The sequence below is a fragment of the Macrobrachium nipponense genome, chromosome 14 (genome assembly GCF_015104395.2).
Source record: "Macrobrachium nipponense isolate FS-2020 chromosome 14, ASM1510439v2, whole genome shotgun sequence".
Lineage (NCBI taxonomy): Eukaryota > Metazoa > Arthropoda > Malacostraca > Decapoda > Palaemonidae > Macrobrachium > Macrobrachium nipponense.
Window position 1 is genome coordinate 58,597,445 of NC_087207.1, and position 24,463 is coordinate 58,621,907.

The 24,463-nt window shown below is 40.6% G+C and overlaps 2 protein-coding genes across 3 annotated transcripts in view; one reads left to right on the forward strand and one right to left on the reverse strand.

The window, feature by feature from the left end:
• LOC135226536 (uncharacterized) overlaps window positions 1-24,463 on the forward strand; it is a 70,930-nt gene that overhangs the window by 30,886 nt on the left and 15,581 nt on the right. The window contains exons 11-13 of one of the 2 annotated variants that reach the window (XM_064266190.1): window positions 8,116-8,375; window positions 8,997-9,129; window positions 11,092-11,337. The exons of the other annotated variant lie outside the window; for it this stretch is intronic. Coding sequence (XP_064122260.1) covers window positions 8,116-8,375; window positions 8,997-9,129; window positions 11,092-11,137 — 439 coding nt within the window. The 3' untranslated portion in view covers window positions 11,138-11,337. Of the gene's footprint in view, window positions 1-8,115; window positions 8,376-8,996; window positions 9,130-11,091; window positions 11,338-24,463 lie in introns of those variants that run through there. 2 annotated transcript variants of the gene reach the window in all.
• LOC135226537 (dipeptidyl peptidase 1-like) overlaps window positions 11,010-24,463 on the reverse strand; it is a 40,774-nt gene continuing 27,320 nt past the window's right edge. The window contains 7 exon segments of the mRNA XM_064266192.1: window positions 11,010-11,984; window positions 11,987-12,076; window positions 13,567-13,721; window positions 14,341-14,462; window positions 14,951-15,127; window positions 15,269-15,394; window positions 15,907-16,043. Of these exon segments, the coding sequence (XP_064122262.1) occupies window positions 11,892-11,984; window positions 11,987-12,076; window positions 13,567-13,721; window positions 14,341-14,462; window positions 14,951-15,127; window positions 15,269-15,394; window positions 15,907-16,043 (900 nt within the window). The 3' untranslated portion in view covers window positions 11,010-11,891.

Genomic DNA, 24,463 nt, shown 5'->3' on the forward strand with positions numbered 1-24,463 from the left:
TCTAAATATATATTATTTGAGATGAATCTTACCTACTTTAGCTCCCAGAGAAACTCAGCTAGGATCTAAGCCTTATACAGGGAGGCTATGTCCAATCTCCCTCTGTTCCCTGTGTAGTGTTGTGTAAAGTGAAATTGTGTAGTACTAATACTCTAATTTTAAGTAATTAGAGTGGTGTTTAACTTGCCCAGAAACTAAGGAATAGTACCCATGCCTAAGCCTCCTGAGACATGGAAACTAAAGAAATTAATCTGCAATGTTCCTAAGAAAAGAAAGACTCATCGGAAATAATAATTGAAGGTTAGCCCATACAACAGATAACCTTCCAAATATTACCAATAAGCTACCGAAGAAGACTAATAAGAGAAGAGAGAAAGAGAATAAAAGAAACCCGCAAGTACTCAAACACAACAAGGAAGAAAATAAAGCAGACTTAACAAAGTGGTGGCAGCGGTGGGATTCTAAGTGCAAAACACCAATAGAGAACACACTTTACACAACACTACACAGGGAACAGAGGGAGATTGGACATAGCCTCCCCGTATAAGGCTTAGATCCTAACTGAGTTTCTCTGGGAGCTGAAGTGAAGTCTGAACCTAACTCATCAGTTAAGCTCCTCCTTAACTTCTACTAAAACACATCCTACTACTTCTTGAGTGGCTTTCCTTACTTCCGGTGCCGCCCCTAGATTAGTCTTATTGGTTCCGTTTCTCTACAGTAACCACCCACTGAAGGTGTCAAAGTTCAGATTTTCCACTGGAGTTTGCAACTTATTGTTTTGGCACACTGCAGCCTGTGTTTTGTCTCTTTTTCGAAACTGCTATTGCTGCAGTCTGATACTGCCACACATCTACTCCCTTTTCTACCTCTCTTGGTAAACTCTTTCATTACTCTACTCTCATTCTATATATATTTCTACCAGTGGATTTTCCTATCTAATTGTCCCTACATATTTATAGACAGACTCCTGTTGTTTCCTAACAACATTTAGCTATATCTCCCCGCCGATTAGGCGAGTCAGCATTAAAACAAAAAAATCGAATGGCTGCCTGGATGACTGTCTAGTTTACCTGTTCTCCACCAGGTGTGTTTGGAATGTTTTAGCTCTTGTCAGAATTCTCCTTGCCGTCATTGCAGCTAGGCGATTGTTAGTATTCTATGGAGTTTGGCTGTTTTACACCTGTTTACGGTATTGTAATTTCATTTTCCTAGGATATCTTCCACCGGAAGTAAAACCAATAACATCAGGCTATGTAGGAATGTTTTGTTGTAACCAGGATGGTGAAATTGGAAGTTGATCTACATTCCTTTGTACTGGCAGGGGTACAGAGTGTGATTTTGGAACTATACTAGATGTGAAGAATGTAGGGATTTGTTCTGAGAAATTTATGCCTGAATATGTCAGATATAGGAAAGACTGGAACTAATAGATTGCAAGAGCAATTAGTTAGATCAGGACTTAAACCTGTCAGGCTATCCCTACTCAGACTAGGCATTTTAGTAGGCTAGTATTGACTTCCATTGTAGCTCTGCCTTCTGCTCCCCATTCGGTTCTGGAAAAGGGTAACGAGAAGTTAAAGCATTAACCTATTTTTAGTTCTAATACAATTTGAACTTAGTTCGTGACGGGAATGCTCCGAATCCTGGCAGTGTGCGCTCATTTTCGCGTTCCCTGTTAGAAGTAAGGTGTTGGTGCCCTCATCTGTACGTAGCCCGAGCCTAGGACTGCCCTGCGACAGTTGGAAACTTCCGCTGCCATGGTCTGATTCTCGTTTAAAGCGTTCGCCAAAGGACCGTTAAAGAGTTCATACAAGGACCATTTCAGTAAGCGTTGATGCTCGCTCCGTAGGCGCATTCTGTCGTCTTCAACATCTAGTTTGAGGTGTTAGCATGCATAGGCTTGATAATATATGATATAGGTATAGACATTTTATTGAGATGATAATGTATCTTTAGCAAGTTTTACATATTTTGATATGTCGACTTGTTTGACTGTTTATCTCTCATGTTTTGGTTATTCTGAATTCATGTATGCTAGCATATTCCCTTTTCTTCATAATGCTTGTGTTTGTTCTTTGCGTGCTTCCTCTTTGGCTATCGGCAAATCTCTTACTACTGCCTCGATTAATGTTTCTCTTTCAAGTCAACACTGTCTGTAGTATCTAAAGGTCTTACCGAGTTAGATATTCTAGCTTCAGAGATTTCTAACTTAGTTTCATATAGGAATGCTTTCAAGTATGTATGATCGCTTTCGGACAAGGCGGGAGCGTTGTTGTAATTCCTCTCCCACCGCCTCCCACTTTTGGCGCCTCGTTCTCTCTCTCCCTCTGTCGACTCGTGCGGTTTGCGGACCAGGGTTCCCAGACATACAATAATTATCGTACGAGTACGGTAATTTGACCATCTGTACAATAAACGATTATTAATCAAAATATGATCATCTGAAGAGATTTGGTCTGATACATTGGGGAACCCTGCTGTGGACATTGTTGACTCGAGTGAACGCAGTTGACTCATGCTGAGTGCGGACTTGGCCGGGCCCAGAGTCGCTTAGACTGTCTTGCACTAATGAGTCGTGGTGGATTCGATACAGCACTCAGCTGCTGTCACCTCTTATCGACAAGTGTCGCTTTTTGTCGGCAAGGGTTGCGGAGAAAGAGCAATCCTTTAAGCTCTTTGTTTACCTCCTGTCGGCAACTGTCTCCTCCCGTCGCCCGCTGACGGAAGAAGAGTTTGAATGGAGTTGGAGGAACTCGTTTGGGCCTGTCGGTGTTTGTTGCCACAATACGCCTTGCTGTATCCTCATTTTGTTGAGGATAGAGGCCACATATAGAATATATCTTAATTGTCTTAGCGTATTTTGGCGCACTCTAAATAATGGAGAAGAGAACCAACGCTTTCTCCAATTTGAAAGCATTTCGTAATTTTTCTCGTCCTCTGACACAATCTCCCTTCGTCTGCCTTGGCTTGTCGTCTTGTCTTTTAAAGTCGCGGAGAGCTGAAGGCCGACTTTTGCTGTACAACGCTTATTGGTCCTTTAACCATCTTTAATAGGAGGTTCGCTTTCTTTCTCTTTCCTGTGGGGAAATGAACTCGAGACTGACAGACATGCTGATGGGTTTTCAGTCTACTTGAGTAATAACCTTTTATATACGTTGTCTCGTCTCTGCGACTTCTTAGAGAGGTGGTGACGCCAACCCAGCAGGAGTTTTAGCGAAGAAACAAGTAACTAAAACAAGTAACTCATTTCTGATGCTGCAGGGTAATGTCCTCATGCTTATACTCGCTCTGTTTGGAAGAAGTGAGAACACTTTCGCTTCCTGGCTGATTATGCAGCTCGGGATCATCTATTGGTAGTCTTATTTTATACCTTTCGGGGATAAGTGCAGATTCAGGTTCTGGGATGTGGAGAGTTGCAACCTCTTAACATGCATGGAGAGACTTGAGACCAGTATGTTATATGGTGGAGACGGTGAAGGGCAGTTGTGATTCTTTTTGGTTGTCTTCCACTGGTTTAATCTCCCTCTTATAGCTTCCCTTGTCTTCAGCAGAGATCTCTCATAAGTCTCTTTTAGTAGGAGATTGTATTTAGAGGGAATGATGGTCCAAGGGTAATTCTTTAGGAAGACACCCATAAGTAATTGGAGATATTCTTGGACATTTGGAGACTGAATAACAGTATGTGTCTGCCCATATACTTGTTGGTTTTCTACCATGGTTTTAGTGCCTTTCCAAAGAATGGTCAGACTTGTGGTACACATGCAAAATGTATTCCACTTACCATACATCCACAATCATGCAAGTTCCTTCAAGAGGTTTTTACCAGAAGGTATTGCTTTTCTGTGCACTTTGTTTGGGTTAGTGTGCAGCCCTCTATAAGTTATGTCAGGGACTTGTTGCCCATTGGTAGATGGTGTCGACTTTAGGAGCAAGACACTTCTGCTGAATCAGTGATTCAAGTTATCCCACTCTGTCAACAGTATTCCAAAGGCCAAGGACCTGTTGCTTCTTCTGGCCCAATTTCATTACATTATATTGTTAATTCTTTATATTCCCATTCTTATCTAGTGATGTGGTGATGATATTTAATTATGCATTCCTATATGGTAAGGGCTTTTCCTCATTAGGAAATATGGCCTCACTGGTTATTTTCAGATAATCATGCTCAATTAATGTACAGTTTCAGTGTAAGAATTATGACTTACAAATAACTTTCCTTACATTTGTAAGTAATCCAGAACCAACTTTGGCTCCAGGACTGTAGGAGGGACTCTGTAATCAGGAATCGTCCATTTGGTTCTTAAACCTAAGTCCAAGTTTTGATCTTATCCCTCTGTCATGCAACACAGAGTTTAACTAGTGTCATTACATAGAATGGTCAAACTACACCTGGTAAAACTTTTTAGATGTCAGGGCAGTAGAAAGACATCAGGATGCTTAGCAGGTTTATTCCCGGTCAGAAACAAAGTCTTTGTGGGACGTTTGCTGCTTTGAGTGAAATGAAACAACATATTGGTTTGATCATCCATTCTGTGGAAGGACAGTGTTTTAGCAATTGGGTATTCAGGAAGAACAAGGGCCTTGACATCCGTAAGCTTGGTACTTGGTGTGGATTTAAGGAACACTCCTTTCGCTTCCTAGCATATAGATGAACAGGGACATCCGAATGATTACTACTACTTGGTTGGCCCTCAGGCTTGAGCAGTGGATGTTTCCTTAAATTTTGCCTAATTCAGACTCATAGGCTTGCCCCTTGTGTCTACTCTGAATTCTATTGAGCAATTTCATGTTCAAGAATTGTTTAGTCTTTTGTAGAGCCCTTGTAGCCTCAGGACAAAACTTTCAGAATTCCCAATGCTCTTGGTAGATGTCTCATTCTTCTGTTGAGAAGAAATCAACTCTACGGCGCAATTCCATACAGTTCCATTGACGTAGGCATCTCCTTAACTGCTTGGAGATGTTAGAGTGTCCCCTCCCAATAATAAGATTTTCAAGTTATCATAGGAGCTGTCCTTAATTTAAAACTGCCATGGCCTGGGGTCAGAAGCAGTGGTCTGTGTGTTACTGAGGGTACCATTCTGGTGGAATTTTCAGCACCTGGAATCTTTTCACTGTCTACTTCCAAAGTTATCGTTCCATACGTACTTTCTTCGGTATTGCATCAAGTACAGTACTTTTAGATCTTGCTGAGGACCAGCACTGTAAGGTGTTGAGATTGAAGCCCCTTCATCTCTATATCAGTCTCTCTCTGGAGTTTAGATGCGGGTCTAAACTTTATTTGAATTTACTGTAAAACCTTTTATTTAGCAGTGGTTAAGTAAATTTACTGTCAGCACCCTTCTTTAAACTGGTGTAGAGGAAATGCTATTTTCGCTTTCTGCCTTAGAGCTGAGGGTGATGTTAAGGCTATGCTTTACAGTTCCCTGTAAGAATTCCAATTTAACCCCCGGGGGGGTAGGAAACTTCTCTATCCTGTTGGGCATTTAAATTTAAATGTTAAACCTAGAACATTTTTATCATCCTTTTTAGAGACCTTGAACATCTTTGTCAAAGGTAAATGCTGGAAGATGCAAAGTTAACTTTTGGTTTAGTGATTTTAAGAAAAAACATGCTGTGGTCAAAGGTTAGCCTAGAAGAGGCAAAAATCAACCTTTTGTTTTGTGGTATTAGAAAACTTAGATGTCTTTGCCAATGGTTAAGCTTAAAGGCAAAGTTAACTTTTTGTTTTGTGCTTTTAGGAAACCTAGAATGTATTTGTGAAGGTTAAGCCTGGAAGAAGCAAAGTTAACCTTTTGTATTGTGATTTTTAATAACACCTTTGCCAGTGGTTAAACTTGAAGGCAAAGTTAACTTTTGTTTTGTGGTTTTAGAAAACCTAGATGTATTTGTGAAGGTTAAGCCTGGAAGAGGCAAAGTTAACCTTTTGTGTTGTGAATTTTAGAAATTTTGTCAAGGAACACAAGGTCCTCTGTGACATAATGGATAGGCTAGTGCATGAGAACTAGCTCCATATCTTCTACCTTATTGAAGTTAAACATTCATAATGTGAGCAGCAGTTGCAACTTCATTTAGTGTTAAGTCAATTTGTCGCTCCAGAATAGGATTGATGTGTCACAGTAGAAGTACAATTCAGTTTTTGCCCAAGCACTAGTGACCTTGAGTATACAGAATTGTGTTTGAAAACAGTAAAGCCCTTAATCCGCTACTAGTAGTGGGAAGTCTTTTCCTGAACCAAAAAATAGCAGTTCTTTAGGCTCTTTCGTTTAAATCCCAGGTTTTAATATTTTGGGGAGCGTGAAGGTACAAAATTCATATAGGTGCGTACCTTTATATTGTAAAGGTATTCATTTTAAGTGACTGTCGTTTGATAGGGCTATTGGACCCAGGCACAGGGGTCCCTCATACCGCTTGCGTTTCGTGCTGGCTGAATCGAAGCGGTTTTCTCCGCAAGGCTGCTCTTTGCTGCATACGTATGAGAGCCTTGCTCCCTGAATGGAATCCAACTTCTTGTGGTAGTAAAATCCACCAAGGATTCCAGATCAGGTGAGAATGTTTTGGGTTTCGTATAAGAAACCTTTAGCTCGAATGGCTGAGCGGAATTTTGTCTAGCTGCACTACCCACCATCCTCTTAATGTGGGAATCAGCTAAATTTAACAATAGGTAAGATTCATCTCAAATAATATAAATTTTCATAATAAAATTTATTATTTGGATACTTATCTACTGTTAAAGTAGACCCACCCAGCCTCCCCACAACTTAGTGGGCTGTCAAGGAGAATTCTGACAAGAGCTAAAACATTCGAAACACACATGGTGGAGAACAGGTAAACTAGACAGTCATCCGGGCAGCCATTCGATTTTTTTGTTTGAATGCCGACTCTCCTAATCGGCGGGGAGATATAGCTAAATTTAACAGTAGGTAAGTATCCAGATAATAAATTTTATTATGAAAATTTATATTTCATTGTTGAAACATGTTAATTGGTTCCGGGTGTATACTGTATGTTGTTTCTCATTTTTTTATTCTCATTATGTACATGGCTTTTTAATGTGGTATATCACATTCCCAGGTCTGGCCTTTATTTGATAAGAGGAAATATGGTAGGACATTAGTGTATTTGAAGTGGTTTTATGTTTTGTTAGATCAAACGCACTGCTTTGCTTCTAAACAGTACTTTTGTAGGCTATGAAATCCAGAGTAATGGGAGTTGTCAAGAAGTAGAGATGAGTTCTAAATATTTTATGTTTGAACTAGCATTAATGATTTTTTATTAATGATGCTTGTTAGTGTTCTCAAGAATGTGTGTTTCTTTGACATAAACCTCATTATGTCTACTCTCGCTTACAGATTTTCAGTAAACTAGGCCTTTGTTTTTATATATCAGCCCTAATGTTAGGTTGGGCACTCCTTAAAAGCTCTTTAACCCTTATATCAGGTTCCAGGTCATGGTCACTACATGCATTTATAATTTCCTTGATTATATCATGTACGTACATTATATCTAATTTTTGTGTTCTATAATGTTTAATTGCCTTTTTTTTCCCTGCTGAAAATGCAACTTTGCCTCTTTCCTAAAAGTATGTATCAGTATTGTGCAGGAAAATCAATAGTTTGATGAAAATGATAGTTGCGTTTTATAAATACAAATGTCTTATTGGGAATGCTCTCCCAGACCCTAAAAGCATAAGTACATGAACACCACAGCTTACTGAGGCAGTAATTGCATTAAGTACAGCTGGTAAGGTCTTACTTCACTTGTTTATCAGTAGGAATTAGCATGTGGCTCTTGCTTTGCATACGTTTTGATAGGAGTAAAACAAGTGGTGTGTATGTATCAAATAAAAAATCTGTTTAATATTTGAATTTTTATAATGAACGATTTAGTTTTTGTATTGCTTGTAGTATATATGTACTAGTACAAAATTTGATTTAATGATATTGGCACCCTAGAAAATTATTATTTGGCAAAACAATCATTGCTTGTTATATTGTTTAAATATCTTGGAGCTGGACTGGTTGAATTTGAGCAATTCTGCAATTGCTGTAGTTGGAAATTGTAAGAAAATAATTTTTGATACTTATGCATTTCAAAAAACAAAAAAATTAATTTCAGGTATGGAACATTGCCTAAAGTAAAGATGACTACATCTCCTATGTTATGGTTTGACAAAAGCCAAGTAGATGCTGGATTAGAAGCGTTAACCACATTGGGATCAAGCCTGTTAAGCTGGGATGGGGTTTATAAACAGGTGGTAGAAACTGTCAACCACATAACTTCCTTAAAGAAGCAGATGGAGCAATTGCTCTCTCTCAAGGAGGCAGCATCCTCATCTCAGAAGAAAGGGAAAGTCATCACACGGCAAGATGTAAAAGGTGAGTGTTTTTACTCAAGTGATTAATGGGTGACCCTCTGTTTGGTTTGTGACTTTCAGAACAGGCATGTAATGGAATGATAGAAGTATTATTGGATTGTATTCCCAATTTTGATGATTTTTAGGTCCATCATTGTCTTTGCTTTTAAGAGTTTCTCACACTTTCCCCCAGTCTGATTGTATAAAGAAGATAATCCGTTGTGAAGGTGAGCCTCGTTTAAATTGCTGTTTATTATGTAAATTGTTTCTCTGTTCACCTTTTATTTTGCTTTTCTTTGTCTGATATTGATTAGTCTCTAATTTTGTATTATTTACTTTGATAGATATAAATGTTAAGTAAGTAAGTAAAGGCCTAGTTTGTATTAGTTGAACTATTTGCTTTTAAGATTTACTAAAAGAACCCTATTGGGATTCTGTTTCCATATATGAAATAAAGAATCCAGAAAATATTGTAGATTTTGCTTATAATGTATCGAATTTTTAAGTCTGTTGATCCAGTTCAATGGGAGTTTTTGGATGTAGGTACCTCAATCATTAAAGACTTTAGTTATATATGGGAACTTCTATCTTATATGTTTAATGTTATGTCATGTTATAAATTGACAACTTTATTTGTATTCAGAACTAGTTGAGAGAGCTAAAACGAATGATGAAGAACTTGAGGAAGAATTAATGAGAGTGACAGATCTTTATGAGAAGAAAATCTCTGAGGGAAGCCAGCATCTTACTAGAGTTAACAAACTACTCACAGAGTGGTAAGTATTCATGTTTATTGTTTCAGTAATCCTGGTAAGAAGTATTAAAAGTTCTCTGCCCAGTCCCTTCATCATGCAGCAGTGTTATTTTTTCTTTACGTTTGTTTTATATGTTCCTTTTGCTGTCTTTCTGTTAGCTGTCCATCTTCTTGATCCAGTTGTGCACATCAAGAATTATTATTTTTGTTCATGCCAGTTTTCTGAGAATATCTGAATTTGACGCAGTGGTCAGGTTTTATTACTGTGGTAGTAATAATGGTGTTATTGAAGGAGTGTGTACAATGACCACTGAAATTTCCTTCAAGATATTTTGAATATCCTAACTACTTGAGATAGATTTCCATTTAGACATTACTGGATATTTTGTGTGATCAATTTGTTAAAGTTTTTTTTTTATATGGAAGAGCAGTTAATTAGATCACTATTTCATATTTCCAGACTCATAAAATGGTCCCAAGTGATGTGTGTTATTAAAATTAAATAAGTAAAAATTGGAGAAGGAAAAAATTGAGAAGTTGAACTGCTAGGCAGAAAGAGACAAAGGAAATGTATGGAAAGTAAAAGAAAAAAGCTGTTAGTGGCCATAGAAAAACTGTAAAGAAGTCTGTCATATGAATGGCACCCCCATGTAAGAACTTAGATTACAGCAGTAGAATATGTTATGTATTTGATAAATTTGCCATATAAAAATGTACCGAGTACACAGTGCAAGAATGGTAAATTGACTTTCTCATTTTGTTTTGGAACGAGATTTTACTAGGCAAGTGTGTTGAAAATATTGTAGGTAGCTACATGATTGTTCTCTCAAATATCATCTTTCCAACTAGCGAATGTTTTGGATTAATTTATTTTCTTTATTATTTAGTTCTCTTCTCTTCTGGCCCATTATGATGGCATGAAATAATTTAATTAACATGAAACAATTTCAAGATTATTGTGTTCATATGCTAGCATAAACCACGTTATATATTTGGCTTAAATAACTGGTAAAGTTATATCTAAGTAGAATAAGTAATATTCAACCTTTGCTCAGTTACATAGATTTGAGGGAATACTGTTCTGTGGGAAGGTCCATCCAGTCATTGTTGCCTGAAATGTTGTCAGAATCTGCTTTTGCTTTTCACTTAAAATATTTCCATTTCAAGAAAAAAGGGAGGCACTTGTATTATCAAGATCTCAAGAACATCATTTCCAAGCTATATGTCATTAAATTTAATTTTTTCAATTTTGAGTGCTTTGCCACTTGGTAGTTGGATAGCATTTGCTTGCTTCCATGAGGTTTTGACATTTTATAACATTTTTCTCTTGGGAAATTTTCTGATTTCTCAAAAAGCTTTTTATGGTATTATTTAGTAGATGGTGGACATTTGTAATGATTGTTATCATAAAGTAGTTCACCAGTATTGCTGACTCAAATTTTGAGGCTGCTTTCATGTAGGATTTGATCTAAATGAGATGAAAATTGGAACAGGAAAAAATTAATGAAGTTGAAAAGGTAGGTTGAAGTAGATCAAGGGGAATGAGAAAAAAGTAAAATGCAGAAACTTACAAAGTTGTCTTCTGTAGGGGGCTGCAAAATTTGATAATGAGAACTTGGTTACTAATTATGTACTTTGGCAAGCAGAATTTGGTTGCTTATGAAATTATTGCAATATTTGAGAACTTAATGCAGACATGAATAAAAATTCTGGCTGCCTGTTTGTTTAATATGTGAGTAGCCACAGTGGTTACCTTTCATGTACATAAGAGTTGCAAGGTGTTACATCAGTGCATGGTCAAGCATACGACTTGCAGCCTCTCATGTTGATTATCATGCTTTAAAATATAGCTAGTATAACTACATGTTGCCCTCAAATTAAGAGTCAAAATGAAATCCAGAATATAGGTAGGCCTTAGTATATTTTAATGTCTTATCTTTCTGTTAGAGTTCAAACACTACTTGTACATAATTTTTTTTTACAGGTGGGAACAACCTGCCAAAAAGGTGATAATCAAGAAATCTGCCTAAGGGACCTTGTAATGAATTACATCAGTTTTCAAGTGATGACAGTAAGACTAATGAAATGGTATTGGAAAGATACTGTAAATTTAAAAAAAGGTACCAGATAAAATTAATGAAAATATTAAGGAGAATATGCAAATATAAGAAAAACAATAAAAAAGAATGTAAATGCACTGTAATTAGGAAATATATGTAAGACAAAGGAATCTGTAGAATTAAATGTCATGGCTAATGTAGGTGCTGATCTTACATGGATACAATCCTGTAAGTTAGTTTATTTCAACATTGTATAGTAACTGGCAAATATGAGTCATACATTAAGGGGTACACTTTGTAATTTATAAATCAAATATATTTCTGATTATATATTTCCATATTGAAAGGAGTATATGTTCTATAGAACTTTTTCTTAACCTTTTTAATTTATTTAGAAAAAATGTTCTCATTACAAAAACTAGAACATCAGTCTTTTTGTTTGAATTTGGAAAATAGATAAGCTGCAAAGCTAAATATCATTGCAGTACAGACCTTTTAGTACAACTCTAACCTGTAAAGGAAGAAATGCACTACATTGTATAAAAAAGTAATTTTATTCAGTCAGCAGTAATTCACCTTACATAGTACAAATACGTAGTACACAAAGCCTGGTTTATCAAAGATGGAAAATTCACTTAAACAGTGCTAAGATAGACTTAAAAAATTGTGCTTACTAGTTAAGGCTTGAGTCAAAAGACTACCTCTCATGGTTAGAAAAATATTTTTATGGTATTGGTACCACTTCCACACCCAAAGACTCAACGGCACACTCGTCTACCCCACGACGGATTCTGAAGTATCCTCCTTCTCCCCAAGGACTTCTCCCCAGGAGTTTTTGATGCTCCAGAACTTTTCACCAGTTTCTTCATCTTCACCATATCCAACGAGTAATACTGCATGATTTGTAAGCTGAAATGAAAATATTTACATTTTAAAATTAGGAACTCTATATATATATATATATAATATATATATATATATATATACTATATATATATATATATATATATATATATATATATATCTATCTATCATCTATCTCTCTATCTATCTATCTATATATCTATTATCTATAGCTGAAATGAAAATATTTACATTTTAAAATTAGGAACTATATATATATATATATATATATATATATATATATATATATATATATATATATATATATATATATATATATATATATATATATATATATATATATATCTACTATATCTATCTATCTATCATCTATCTATCTATCTATCTATCTATCTATCTATACCTATATATATCTATATATACCTATATATACCTATATATTATATATATATATATATATATATATATATATATATATATATATATATATATATATATATATATTAGTTTTTTGTTAATTAGTGACAATTAGAATAATATTTTCAGCTGAAAACTGATATGGGCTGACCATGGCTTGGGCCTTGTTGCTGCTATTTAGTTCCTGCTACTTGATGTCTATAATCTCTTCCTCTTAGCAGTAATTTCATCCTTGGCCTTTCATTTATTTTTTTAATTACGTAATTGTGTAAGTCCCTTCTTCCATACTTAATGTTACCTTGCATGACTTGGCTTAATTTGATTTCTATATCTGCTTTGCTTTAAATAAGGAACGCTGTCATTATTTAATTAGAGACATGCTATTCAATGCTTAAAAGTTACTTTTACATGCAGTGAATGGCTGTCATTAGGTTTTGCAGTCCATTCTTTATCTAACCACTAAAGTTACGAACATTTATGGCACAGTTGCCAATAACCTCTATAATGTTGCAAAATAACTTAAGCAGAATATTCAGTTCTTTGAAATACTACAAAGCACTTAACTAATCATCCAGCAATTCAGGCATGAAAATCTGTCTACAGTTTCTACATGAAAGCTAGTAAGTTTTTTACAATGTATTCTACCAGGAGTTTTGAAACTTAAACATTACATATTGTGGCCCCTATAGAGGAATACCACTAACCCAGTGGATTGTGCAGCACTGCATAGAGAATTACAAAGGTATTTTGAAGCTACCCTTTAGCTTTCTGTCTTACTTCCCACCAGTTCTTGCTGATCTTTTTGCACCTATCTGTTCAACTTCACTAACTGTGCAACACCAGTTTCGACCCTCATTGAGGAACAAATCCTTTTAAATAGTCCTAAAAACCTAGTAGTGTCTTGATGATCTGGTTAAACTTCTTGTAATGATAATAATAATCAAACATTCCATTGATATGTTGATAATCCAGAATCAGAGGTATTTCTAGTTATCAGAAATTCCTAAGATCTCTGTAACCATGGAGATATCAAATTAAACATTAAACTTTTGCATGCACAGAACCTGTATAGAAGTAAATATCCAGGTTGCAAAACTTACTGTTAGATTTAGTCTTACCTCAAGGGGATTAAATCTGTCCTGGAGACCAGTATGATGGTAAATTCCACCCTTATAATGAAGGAAGTCATCATATACTTCCAACCCCACAGGCATTGGTCCTCCCTTTACCAGGGCTAACTTCATTTCCTCCTCATTACAAGCCCCATAGTATCCTGAAAAAGAGGTGTAATTCTTTTTTAAATACTTTGTGTTGTATTAGACTCCTGTACTATGAACCAGTCAACCACTTTGATACTGACATAACCTTGATTGAAAATGTTGCAGATCTATCATGAAATGAATATGCTGAGCTGCCTGGATATAGGCTTGATTTGCATGTCATGGGGCCCTTATTGTGTAAGCAGTACTCTTTCAATTGTGTTGAACCCACATTCTGATTCATATAGTCTGTATATTCTGTGGCACATCCCATACTACGTATGTCTTTAGTTCACTCTGCCCACTACAAGTATTTTGAGTCCTCGTGACTTGCATTTATGCTTCACTTTACAGCAAACTTATATTTTCACTTTTGACTGAATTACAATTTAGTACCACCACTGAGGGAAGTCACTGGTGATACAACTGAGCTGTACTGTAATAAATGACAATCTATATAATTTTTCTAAACCTCAAGGAGGTGAATTAGCTATTTTCAAAAGTAGTTTTTACAGTAAAGTTCATTTTATTCAACTTGAATAAATAGAAACATCAATATTAATTACTTGTTAGATGTTTGGTATCAGAGACATTATCACTTTCAAATTTAAGTGTCTGAGAACCATACTGTACCTCCCACATAACGATAGTATGCTGTATAGTGCTTGGCACAATTTGTGTCAGTACGGCAGACATCATCTTTTGCTTCATATGGTGAGCATGTCTCTTCAACTACACCAACATCCTGAGCGTACCTGTTCATAATAGAAATGTAGTGATACAAAGAATTTTCTTAAACGGAATAAGCATAACATTTTCTTCCAAAGAATTAACTGAATATAAATGTTTACTACATGTATGTATCTACTTCCAAAACAGCTTTAATTGTGAATGTAAAATATATGCTTTAAAAATATATGTGATACCCACGGGGAATTGCATACAAAGTATGATATGCATTGAAAAGATTTCCAAAGGTATGTATTTGGTCTTTTCTGAATTTATCTTATGATTTTCAACAATAACCAACAGTGGTCATTTAACAATTGCTCAAAAGAACATGGTTTTTCCTTGTGAATTTATAGGCACACTTGCAGATTATTTATAATCATATATTCATCTGTACTGCTGTTATCTTGGAAGAAAATTTTAAAAAATGGTAAAAGTTTACTTGTGAAGGGATTCACACCCACCCAAAGTTTTATTACCACATGTATTATACAAGAAAAGTCTTGGAACAAACCTTCCAGCAATCAAGTATGGAAAACCTCCATCACAACCCTGAGAAAGCTTTGAGCATCCTACAACATCTTGAGGTGCAAACACAGGCTGCTGGTGGTTGTTTGTAAGTATCCTTACTCGGGCTTCAAGTGCAGCCATTGATGCAAAAGCATAGCAAGACCCACAGTTAGCTTGGTTTCTGTAAAGATTTGTATAAAAGTAGAATAAATGTCATAGTATTTTCATATATATTGTTTGAATGTTTCCAAATCACCATACATATATGGAATACTTTTATTCAGAACTTTTTACTTCATTTTTTACAATGAAGAAATCGTACCTAACGGGTGAAACATAGTTAATGCCAGAGACATTACGCCAATCCCAAGTTGGTGGTAATGAGAGGTCACGTAAGCGAGTTACGAAAGTTGCTGGAGCTGGAGTGGGTCTACCAAGAATCTTTGATCTGGTAGAATAAGACATTCATAAGCAATGGTAATTTTGTATTGTTTACTGTAAATAGAGTATATTATTGATAAAAAGCTTGATAATACTACAACTATAGTAAACTCCCCTTATTCGTGGGGGATAGGTACAACGCCCAGTGAATCGCTAAAATCCGTGAATACTTAAAACCCCTCTTAAAATGCTTAGAACTGCTTATAGTATTTTTTGATAGTTCAAACACAGAAAAAAAAACTAAAAATGCTTATAGCCGAGTATTTTGATAGTTTTATCAAAAGAGTGCATTTAGTCATAAGAATGATATGAAAATACAGTACGTTTTGGTGACTATTTCTCAGTGAAAGATACATACCCTGAATAGATGAATTTTCGCGAATAATGTCTATGTATGTTCCATAGAGAAATCCCTGATTTGTGATAGTGTAAATCTGGGAAGTTTACTGTAAATTATAAACAAATTCAATAAACACTTCAAATTACTACAAAGCATTCAAGCAAATGATAATAACTCACGCTTTTCCACCAGCTCGTCTTAGATGATCCATCATAGTTATGTGTTCATATTCAGGATACACATCTGCCACCCAGCTGTTCTGTGCTGCATTGATGTTTTTGATAAATTCCTTGTTGTACTTGTATAATCCACTTTTCTGTGAAAAGTAGTAAAAATTTTATAATTCACTTTTCTGTAAAAAGTAGAAGTAAAAAATCTAAGTTGGTATACTACATATAATTAAAATTAGAAAAAGTAAAACCAGCCTTTGTTCCGACACGGCATACAAACCTGCGGTCCTTTTACAATAGGAAGGTACTAGCGGCAGCTGGATAGGTCGTAAGCTTTCGAACAAGGGGTTCGGTAGTTAACTGCTTGTCCGACAGGCGCGCGCGCGCGACTGGTAGGTAAACAAACCACTTTTGCTTTCGGCCTGCTGGCGTGTGGACGTGTATCATCGCTCTCTGCCCGCTTCATCGTCGTTGCTTTCGCATGATTGTGTTTTTCTTTTTCTATTTATCTAGTGAAACTGAATTGTAAGTACAATCATTTCATATTTATTCCCATGAATTCAATTGTGAATTAAAGGATCTTGGTTTCACCACGCCCTCCGATTACCCGAGTGCCGGGACTGAAGGGCGTAAGTGCGGGAATTCATTTTCCCAGAAATGATCCTCGTATTGTGTATGCTCGGTGCCGAGGGCGGGAGCGCTCGCTCCGAGCGTATATTTGGGTTGGAAAAACTTATTCAGTATGGAAGTGGAATCGCAAGTACAGTATTCTTTTTCATTTTCATATATTATTTTGATTGTAGCAATACTCATTTGGATCAGTTTCCGAGCTTACCCGGAAATTGATCCTTTCCCCTTTTTATTTTGAATGAAGTGAAATCGCAAGTGCAGTTCTTTTTCATTTTCATTTTTTATTGAGATTGCATTGTTTACTGGGATCAATGTTTCCGCTATTTCCCGGGAATTGATCCTTCCCCTTTTTATTTGTATGAAGTGAAATCGCAAGCGCAGTATTCTTTTCATTTTCATATATTTTTTGATTGCATCAATTCATTATGGATCAAGGTTTCCATAAACCTTGATCCATAAAGGTAAGGAATGGAACCCTTTTAGAAATGGAATCCCTTGCGCTCGGTACCGAGGGCGCAAATGCGCTCGATCCGAGCCCTTATTCATTGTGAAGTGAATCGTAATGCAAGATGCATTTTCATTTTATTCCTTATTATTGATTGCATCAAATATTTATTTGGTTCAAGTTCCGCTCAGTCAGGGAATTGATCCTTATGCCCTTGCATTCGGGCCGATGGCACGATTGCTCTCGGGCTCTTATATTGTTGTTGGGTACATGGGTACTGTGCGGGGGTGGGGAACGAGAACCCCCACCCGCTCAGCTCCCACAGATGGCCCTTCCCCTTGGGGGGGGGGGGGGGGGGGAGGTTATCGGCGTTCTTCTCCTCGCCGATCCGTCCGAGCGCGGGGGAGGGCGCTCGGTGCCCGATGTACAATTGTATTAGGGGTCTTCCACTCGTTCGGAGAGGGCTCACCCCCCCGCGCGAGGGGACTTCCCCCCCACTAATCGCTACTACTGTTATTTCCGCAGGTGCTACTGCCACGAGGGTGGACCTTGGTGAGGTATGGGCGTCCTTCCATTTGCAGGGCGTGCTAGTGTCCAGGGGAGCTGCGGTTCTATGTCTGGGCCTACTGCGGTCACCCATGGAGTGGTGACCACGCAACCAGGTGACGACGTCCCTCCTCACCTGGTGTACTCGCCTCACGTGGTAACAGTCTTGCCTACAGCCGCTGTGAAGTGCCGTTCGCCGTACCGAGAGGGGGGCGTGCCGCCGCCGCTCGTGGTTGCCGCGCTGCAGCGACCACACTTCCGCTGCCCTAGAGCTCGCCCCTGGACCTGCCGCCGGTACCAGGATGTTGCTGGCTGCTGCTCCACTTCCTGTGTTTTCGGTGCTACCTGCCGTACCTGCCGATTCTGGTTGACTGTCATGCAGTTGCTGCGCTGGCTGTCCCCTGGCCGTTGCTGCGCTGGCTTTGTCCCTGCCCGTTGCTGCGCTGGATGTCCCTACCGATGCTGTGCTGGCTGTGCCTGCTGTTCCTGAGATGCCCATACCTGCTGATGTCGTTCCCGGTTCGTGGTGGTACTACCCCAGACTTTGGTCTGTCTGTACAGGTGCGGCCGGGCCCTGTGGCTTCGGCTACAGCAGCCCCGGCTCCGCCCTGGATAGCAGATCTTACGTCTGTCCTGAGGAAGCTGACGAAGAAGAGGAGGAAGGTGTCGTCGTCGTCGTCTTCATCTTCTTCATCGTCGTCGGCTGCCGCCTCTTCCCCTTCGACTTCTAAGGCTTCACAGCCGAGGAAGAAGAAGGTTGCTCCTCCCTCCTAAGTGTCTCCCTCGGGCAGCCTTCTCGGGAACCCGTCCCACCTCGGTGGGAACGGGAAGGGTTCCTTCCGCTGGTCCTCCTGCTCCTTCGGGAGCGGGGCCCGCTCTCTTCCGCAAGGAAGAAGGACTCCGGGGACCATAGGGTAACCGGCTAAACCGGTACTTGCCCCTCGCCTTTGGGGTCTGGTTTCTCCAATGCATCCAGGGTCCGTCTCGGCCTCTCGCTTCGCGGGAGGTACCGAGTGTACGGTCGTCTACCAGCGAACCGTGCAGCCAGGAAACCAGACCTCTGAAGTGCCGCTCAGCGTCCAGGTTCCACGGCCACGGGGACGGAAGACATGGTGAACAGCCGCTCATGCGACTCTCACCAGACCAGCTCTCACTCTCGCGGCGAACAGCTGGACTACCCGGGGACGTGACGGTCCACGACCGACCACGGGCTGAGGCTGGGAAGAGGTCCTCCCGTTCGCCGGTGCCAGCCACGGCTGGAACCAGCGACGTGACGTGCCGTGAGGACAAGCACCGGTCTCACTGTGACAGTGGAGCCTGCAGGTCGCCTGACCGTCGCTCTCACAGAAAGCGGGACCCGGGGATACGGCAACCAGCACAGTCTTCTGACACTCGAGATCGGGGCCGCTGTGCTCAGTCCAGCCATTCTCCACAGCGAGACGGTTCGACCAGGCCCTGCAGCTCGATCGCCACCGCGGGTTGACGATCGCCTGCAGCCCTCCAAGCCTGCTGGTTCTGCCAGCGAGCAACGAGGGAGCGTCAGGTCTGCCTCTCCCGTACCTTCAACCTCCTCGGGTTACACCGGGAGGAGCGAGGTATTGAGGAGTGATAGTGAGGGGTGCGCCCCTCATGATCCCACCACGACGCCCTACGTGCCAGGCACGGTTCTTGGACCGGCAGGACGTATGCGCAAGTGGATGGGGAAGACCGAGAGGGCTGTCGCTGTTCCCCCTTCTTAGGAGGAAGGTTCTCGGAATATGCTCTTGTTCGAAGGGCTTAACGGTCCCACTCTGCAAGATGCTGTGACTTCCGAGATCCAGAGGAACTTTGCCGAGGTTACGGCGCTGATTCGTCAGCACAATGACCTCAGGGAAGGATCGCCGCTTCCACCAGTCAGAGCCCACGTCTCGGCTCGAGTCGTTTTGGGCCACCGAGAGGGAACCCAAATCGACGGGGGGTGGTCTGCCGCGATCGGAGCTTGCCGACTGTGTTGAACCAGGTAGTCTCTCGTCTCCGGACAAGAAGGCTCTCTCAGTTTCTGGCCGGTTCGAACAAGCTACTTCACCTCTCCTACTGCGACAGAGGCAGTTTATTACGTGTCTTCGGACACCGTATTTAAATACCCCTTCGGTCCTCCTGAGGTTTCGACCTCGACGAGGACTGGAATGAGTCGGAGCGGTATCGGCTCTCTCCTGTCAGGTGTCGATCAGCCCCACCCACCCAGACGACGTTCACAGTGGCGGCAGACACTTACCTACAGTATGAGTTCGTAACCCTCCTCGGGAAAACGTTTTCTCCTGACGATACGTTTTCCCAGGCTCTGAGAGGCCATCGCCGTAAGGCGATGGCTGCTCCTTTTCTTCTCCAACTGCTAGTTCCGCTGGGAAGGCGAGCCAGTATCCAATTCCTCCCCCATTCCCTCTCTCCTTACGGCTACGAGGGAAAGGGAGGGATCCATACAGAGATTTCTCTGTAAGATCCCACGTTAGGGGCTGCGCTACCGGGGGGACCTTCGGGTCCTACCTGACGTAAGCCCCGGTCATTGAGGAGGGATCCTGCCCCTTTCTCGATTTCTACGGGAATCGAGAGGACCACCAGCCGATATCGTTTGACGAATTCGGTGGGGGGTTTTCGCAGAGTGCTTAGAATTCTACGGAATTTCTAGCGCACTCAAGAGTGTTCGAGTTTTTTACGATCTCCAAACACTTAGGCGAGACCACGGTCCAAAGTGAGCGAGAATCCCCGATAATTGTTACACGATAATCGGGAACCTCGCTTATGCTCGAATTCCTGTAATTTCTAGCATTTGAAGAAGACTGCTGCTGAAAAGAAGAGTAATCTCACAGTAGGCGCTTAACCTGGAATAGAGAAGAACGGACGGGAACTTCCAGTTTGGCTTGAACTATCGTCTTCGGTATTCTGTTCACCATTGAAGCTTTCCTTTGGGAAAGGAACTTCTCCTTCACTCTCTTGACTAGAGAACGAAGGCCGGTCGATCTCCAATCCTTATTCTCATTCCTCGAGGGGAAAAGATTTTAGGATGGAGGTCGTGGTACAGAACCTACAAATATACTACGTATATTACCCTCGCGACATGATTCTTTAACAGTTGAATGTCCGTGGGGTAGGCGCCCAATACCGTAGTTAACTCTACGGTTTGTGACCGAGACGAATTGTATCTTAATTGAACTGCAACTCGGGGTTGCCTGCAACCTCCAGCAGTTATCAGTTTCGATTTTAGATACTTGGTATTGTCATGACAACACCAAATCAGCTTTTGTATTACCGAAATCCGTTTCGGTTAAATATAATTGCTCGAGCGTATTCTTTATGCTCGATGGTTCTAGCCGAACGCATTCCTTCGTGGAATAATGGATTACCTGGCAACTCAGGATGACGAGTCACCGAAGAGCTACTGCGTATTTGAACTGCCTGATAGCGGCTCAGTATCAGCTAGGTCTCGGAGATGCACGGTCGGTTACGTCTCTCTCTCCCCTGGTTGGATTGACTACCGAACCGTATCTCTGCCCAACAATCATGGACTTAGGTCTCTGATTAACGGGGATTCTCGCAATAATGAAGGACCATCTACTGCTGTGACGCTCGATTTCATCGCCTTCGACATTGCGAGAATTTTCAACAGAGATATCTCTCGGACTCTTTCATCTTTCTGTTTACCGCACGGTAACAGAAGTCTGTACTAGTCAACCGCTGCATCGCACTGCGATAATGCGAATGATTTTTGCAGACATCTGAGTTTTGTCTTCAAAATATCTCGTATTCGTAGGTGTGCAATTTCATTGCTCGCCCCGAATTAACAGATAGTCAGAAGACATCCGCCTACTCTCCGACCTGACAGCTCTACTTCCAAATGTTCAGCCCATGAGAAGCAGTTCTTAGGCAGTAGTTCCCTGTCTTCATTACTGGAAGCGCTCCGCTTTTATTGCAACTACGATCCTCACCGGACAGCAATCAATAGCGGTTAGCGTTCTCAGTCTTTGTAGCACAGGTTCAGAATCTTGAGAATCCTTCTCTCGGTTCAGCTGTGAAGACGTAGGTTGCATTTTCTGTACACCTTCGTCTTCAACGTCACATAGTGTTGTTTCTCCTTACCCGAGAATCAACTATACTATGAGATATCTTGCCATCAAGGGACCTCGGTCTCTAGAAGGCAATTGACTTTCGCCTGTGGGCACATGCCTTAAGAGAGTCATCACCGTTGCCTTCTGGCATCGGTGACGAACAAATTATTTGTTTAGTCTCTTGGCATAACCCTTTTAATGGCGAAGGTCCGTGACTTGCTCGGGTGCTTGGACAACTTGCCTCCTACCGAACGCAGTCAGTAGCAAGCTGTCAGAGCGCCCAAGTATGTTACGAACTTCGCTGTGGACTTAGTTCGGTTGTTCCATAACAATCTTTTCTTGTCCTAACGGCTTGTCACAGTACCCCATACCATCGACACCCACCATTGAGTGTCGGTGTCCTATCCACTACCGAGAAACAACAACGTCGCGGCAGACGGATAGACCAGTATGGGTACAGGACATCACCGAAGTCGAGAAGAGGGATAGGTCATACGACCATTCCCTTCTTTTCCTCTAGGTATTGCAATGACTTTTCCTGCGAAGTCAAGCATCCAGGGGATGGGATTCGTGACGCTCGATTCGTACCGAATTCGTAGCGAAGACTCTGAACCCTTCGGTTCCTGACGATCGGTTAGAGTCCTTCACAATCCCCTCCGCCTAATGGACTTCACCGCCTTCGATGCGAAGGAGATGCTGCTTTGTCTGTGAAAGCGCGACCGCGCTTCTGAAGAAACTCGACATCCCAGGATGAGTGTTGAAGACTCTTCGTCAGCACCAAGATGACCTAGAAGTACACTCCCTCGAGTACACAAGAAAACTTCTCCGTGGCGCAGGTACTGAAGGCAGGGGTCTGGTACAACCAGACCACTGGCACCGGTCCTTCTACCTTTTGGATATTGCCCACAGGTCCTTGGATCGTTTTCCTCCTTAGGACCCGTGTGGTGGCGCAATCAACACGTTGTCTAGCTAACCCAGACCCTAGCAGGCTGAACAGCATCGAGTCCTGGTGTGACTGTAAGAATAGATAAGTGAATGAGAGAGTGACTGGCTCTCTCCTATCTTTTTACCCCACTTACCTGTGGGTAGGGGGATACGGTCATCACCTTGCTGGATAAGGACGAGATGCCGGTGAGCTACTCGACAGAGCCCATCCTATCCCTTTCACTAGGGATGGGAGCGAATATCCACCACTCCTCCTACAAGGGGGGGAAAAGTGGATGCCAACAAGAGACAAAACCATAACGTTATGTTGCCTCTTGCAAATAGGAACTTGTTCTTGTTTGCTGGTACGAAGAGATACGCTTGCCTCTCTCTTAGTACTTGGTCCAGAGGTCTGACCATTGATCCTGCGGTGCACACCCCGATCAATCGGACAGAGGCTTGGATCCCTCCCTCGCTCTTACGACAGGGAGGCATTCCAAGGTGGGCGAACACCAGTCCTGTTCACTAAAGACTCAGATTCCTCCCACAAGAAGTGAGTCTTCCTATTGTAAAAGGACCGAAGGTTTGTATGCCGTGTCGGAACAAATGACAATTTGTCCAAAATTGCATTTTTCCTAACTATACAAACCTGAGGTCCTTTTACACATAGCCCCACTCATGCCACCCCTCACTCTGCAGTTTTTGCTTGGGCCAAAAGCAAAAGTGATTTGTTTACCTACCAGTCGCTTATGCGCGCGCGCCTGTCGGACAAGCAGTTAACTACCGAACCCCTTGTTCGAAAGCTTACGACCTATCCAGCTGCCGCTAGTTACCTTCCATATTGTAAAAGGACCTCAGGTTTGTATAGTAGGAAAATGCAATTTTGGACAAATTGTCATTTTCGGAGCTATTTTAATTCTTGAGCCAGAAAATACAAAGAATTTTCTATATAAAGCTAAGAATAAAACTAAACGGTCGGCAATTGTTTCCGTTAATGATTCTTTTAACGAACAAGATGATTATATTAAATTAGTGACATGAAGCATGATCTGCATTTATCTCTCAAGCAAGAACTTGGTGTGTAGTAGCCTGTGTTGTCCAACTCTTGGTGCAAAGATTTTATGTGATTCGAATGAACAACATCAAGTGTTAAAAATAAATTTTTCACAGACAGCAGATTCTACATTACTAGTGGGCAATGTTATCACATATTAAAGAGAAAGTATTACATACTGCTTGTTTATTGTAAAACTGACCAGAAACTACACATCAGTTTTTATCTGTTTTTTCATTTGGAGGACACCATCCACCATAATTTTTGCCATCAACACAGGTGTTGTAGTCTTTTCAAGGTGGATATCCATCTGATCTCTCCTAATTCTTAAAAATCTCTTGTAGGTGTTCCATGAGGCCTAAGATAGAAGAAAGGGAAATTCATTCTTTACTTTTATTACTACCCCAAATAGCATCTTGGCCATTGACTGAGAATCATTCTTACTGGTATAACCCATATTCCATTGTCTGTTCAAACTGAAATTATGTACTTACCCAATTATAGACTCAGAAATAAATTCACAGTAAACAAACAAATGTTTGCCAGCGGATTCTTCCCTGCTCCTAAATTTCAAAGGTTTTAAGGGATCTCAACTCATCAGGGGTGCATGCTTAGTGTTTATTATTGCAGCTTAGTGTAGATGGTGTCAAAGGATCTTTGCAGTGACCTTTTGGTCTCCATTTCTGTCTTTTACTTGCCTCTGTTCCCTTTGATTTCCTACCATTCTAATAGTGTTGCTATTTCACCTTTGCCTTGCTCTATTTTCATTTCTTGTTTAATCTTGAAGAAGCTGGAGTCTGGACTACTATTGTACTGTACGTACTGTATTGACTTCCTTACTAATACTCTTCTTTAATAGTGGTTGCTACTTCACCTTTACCTTGC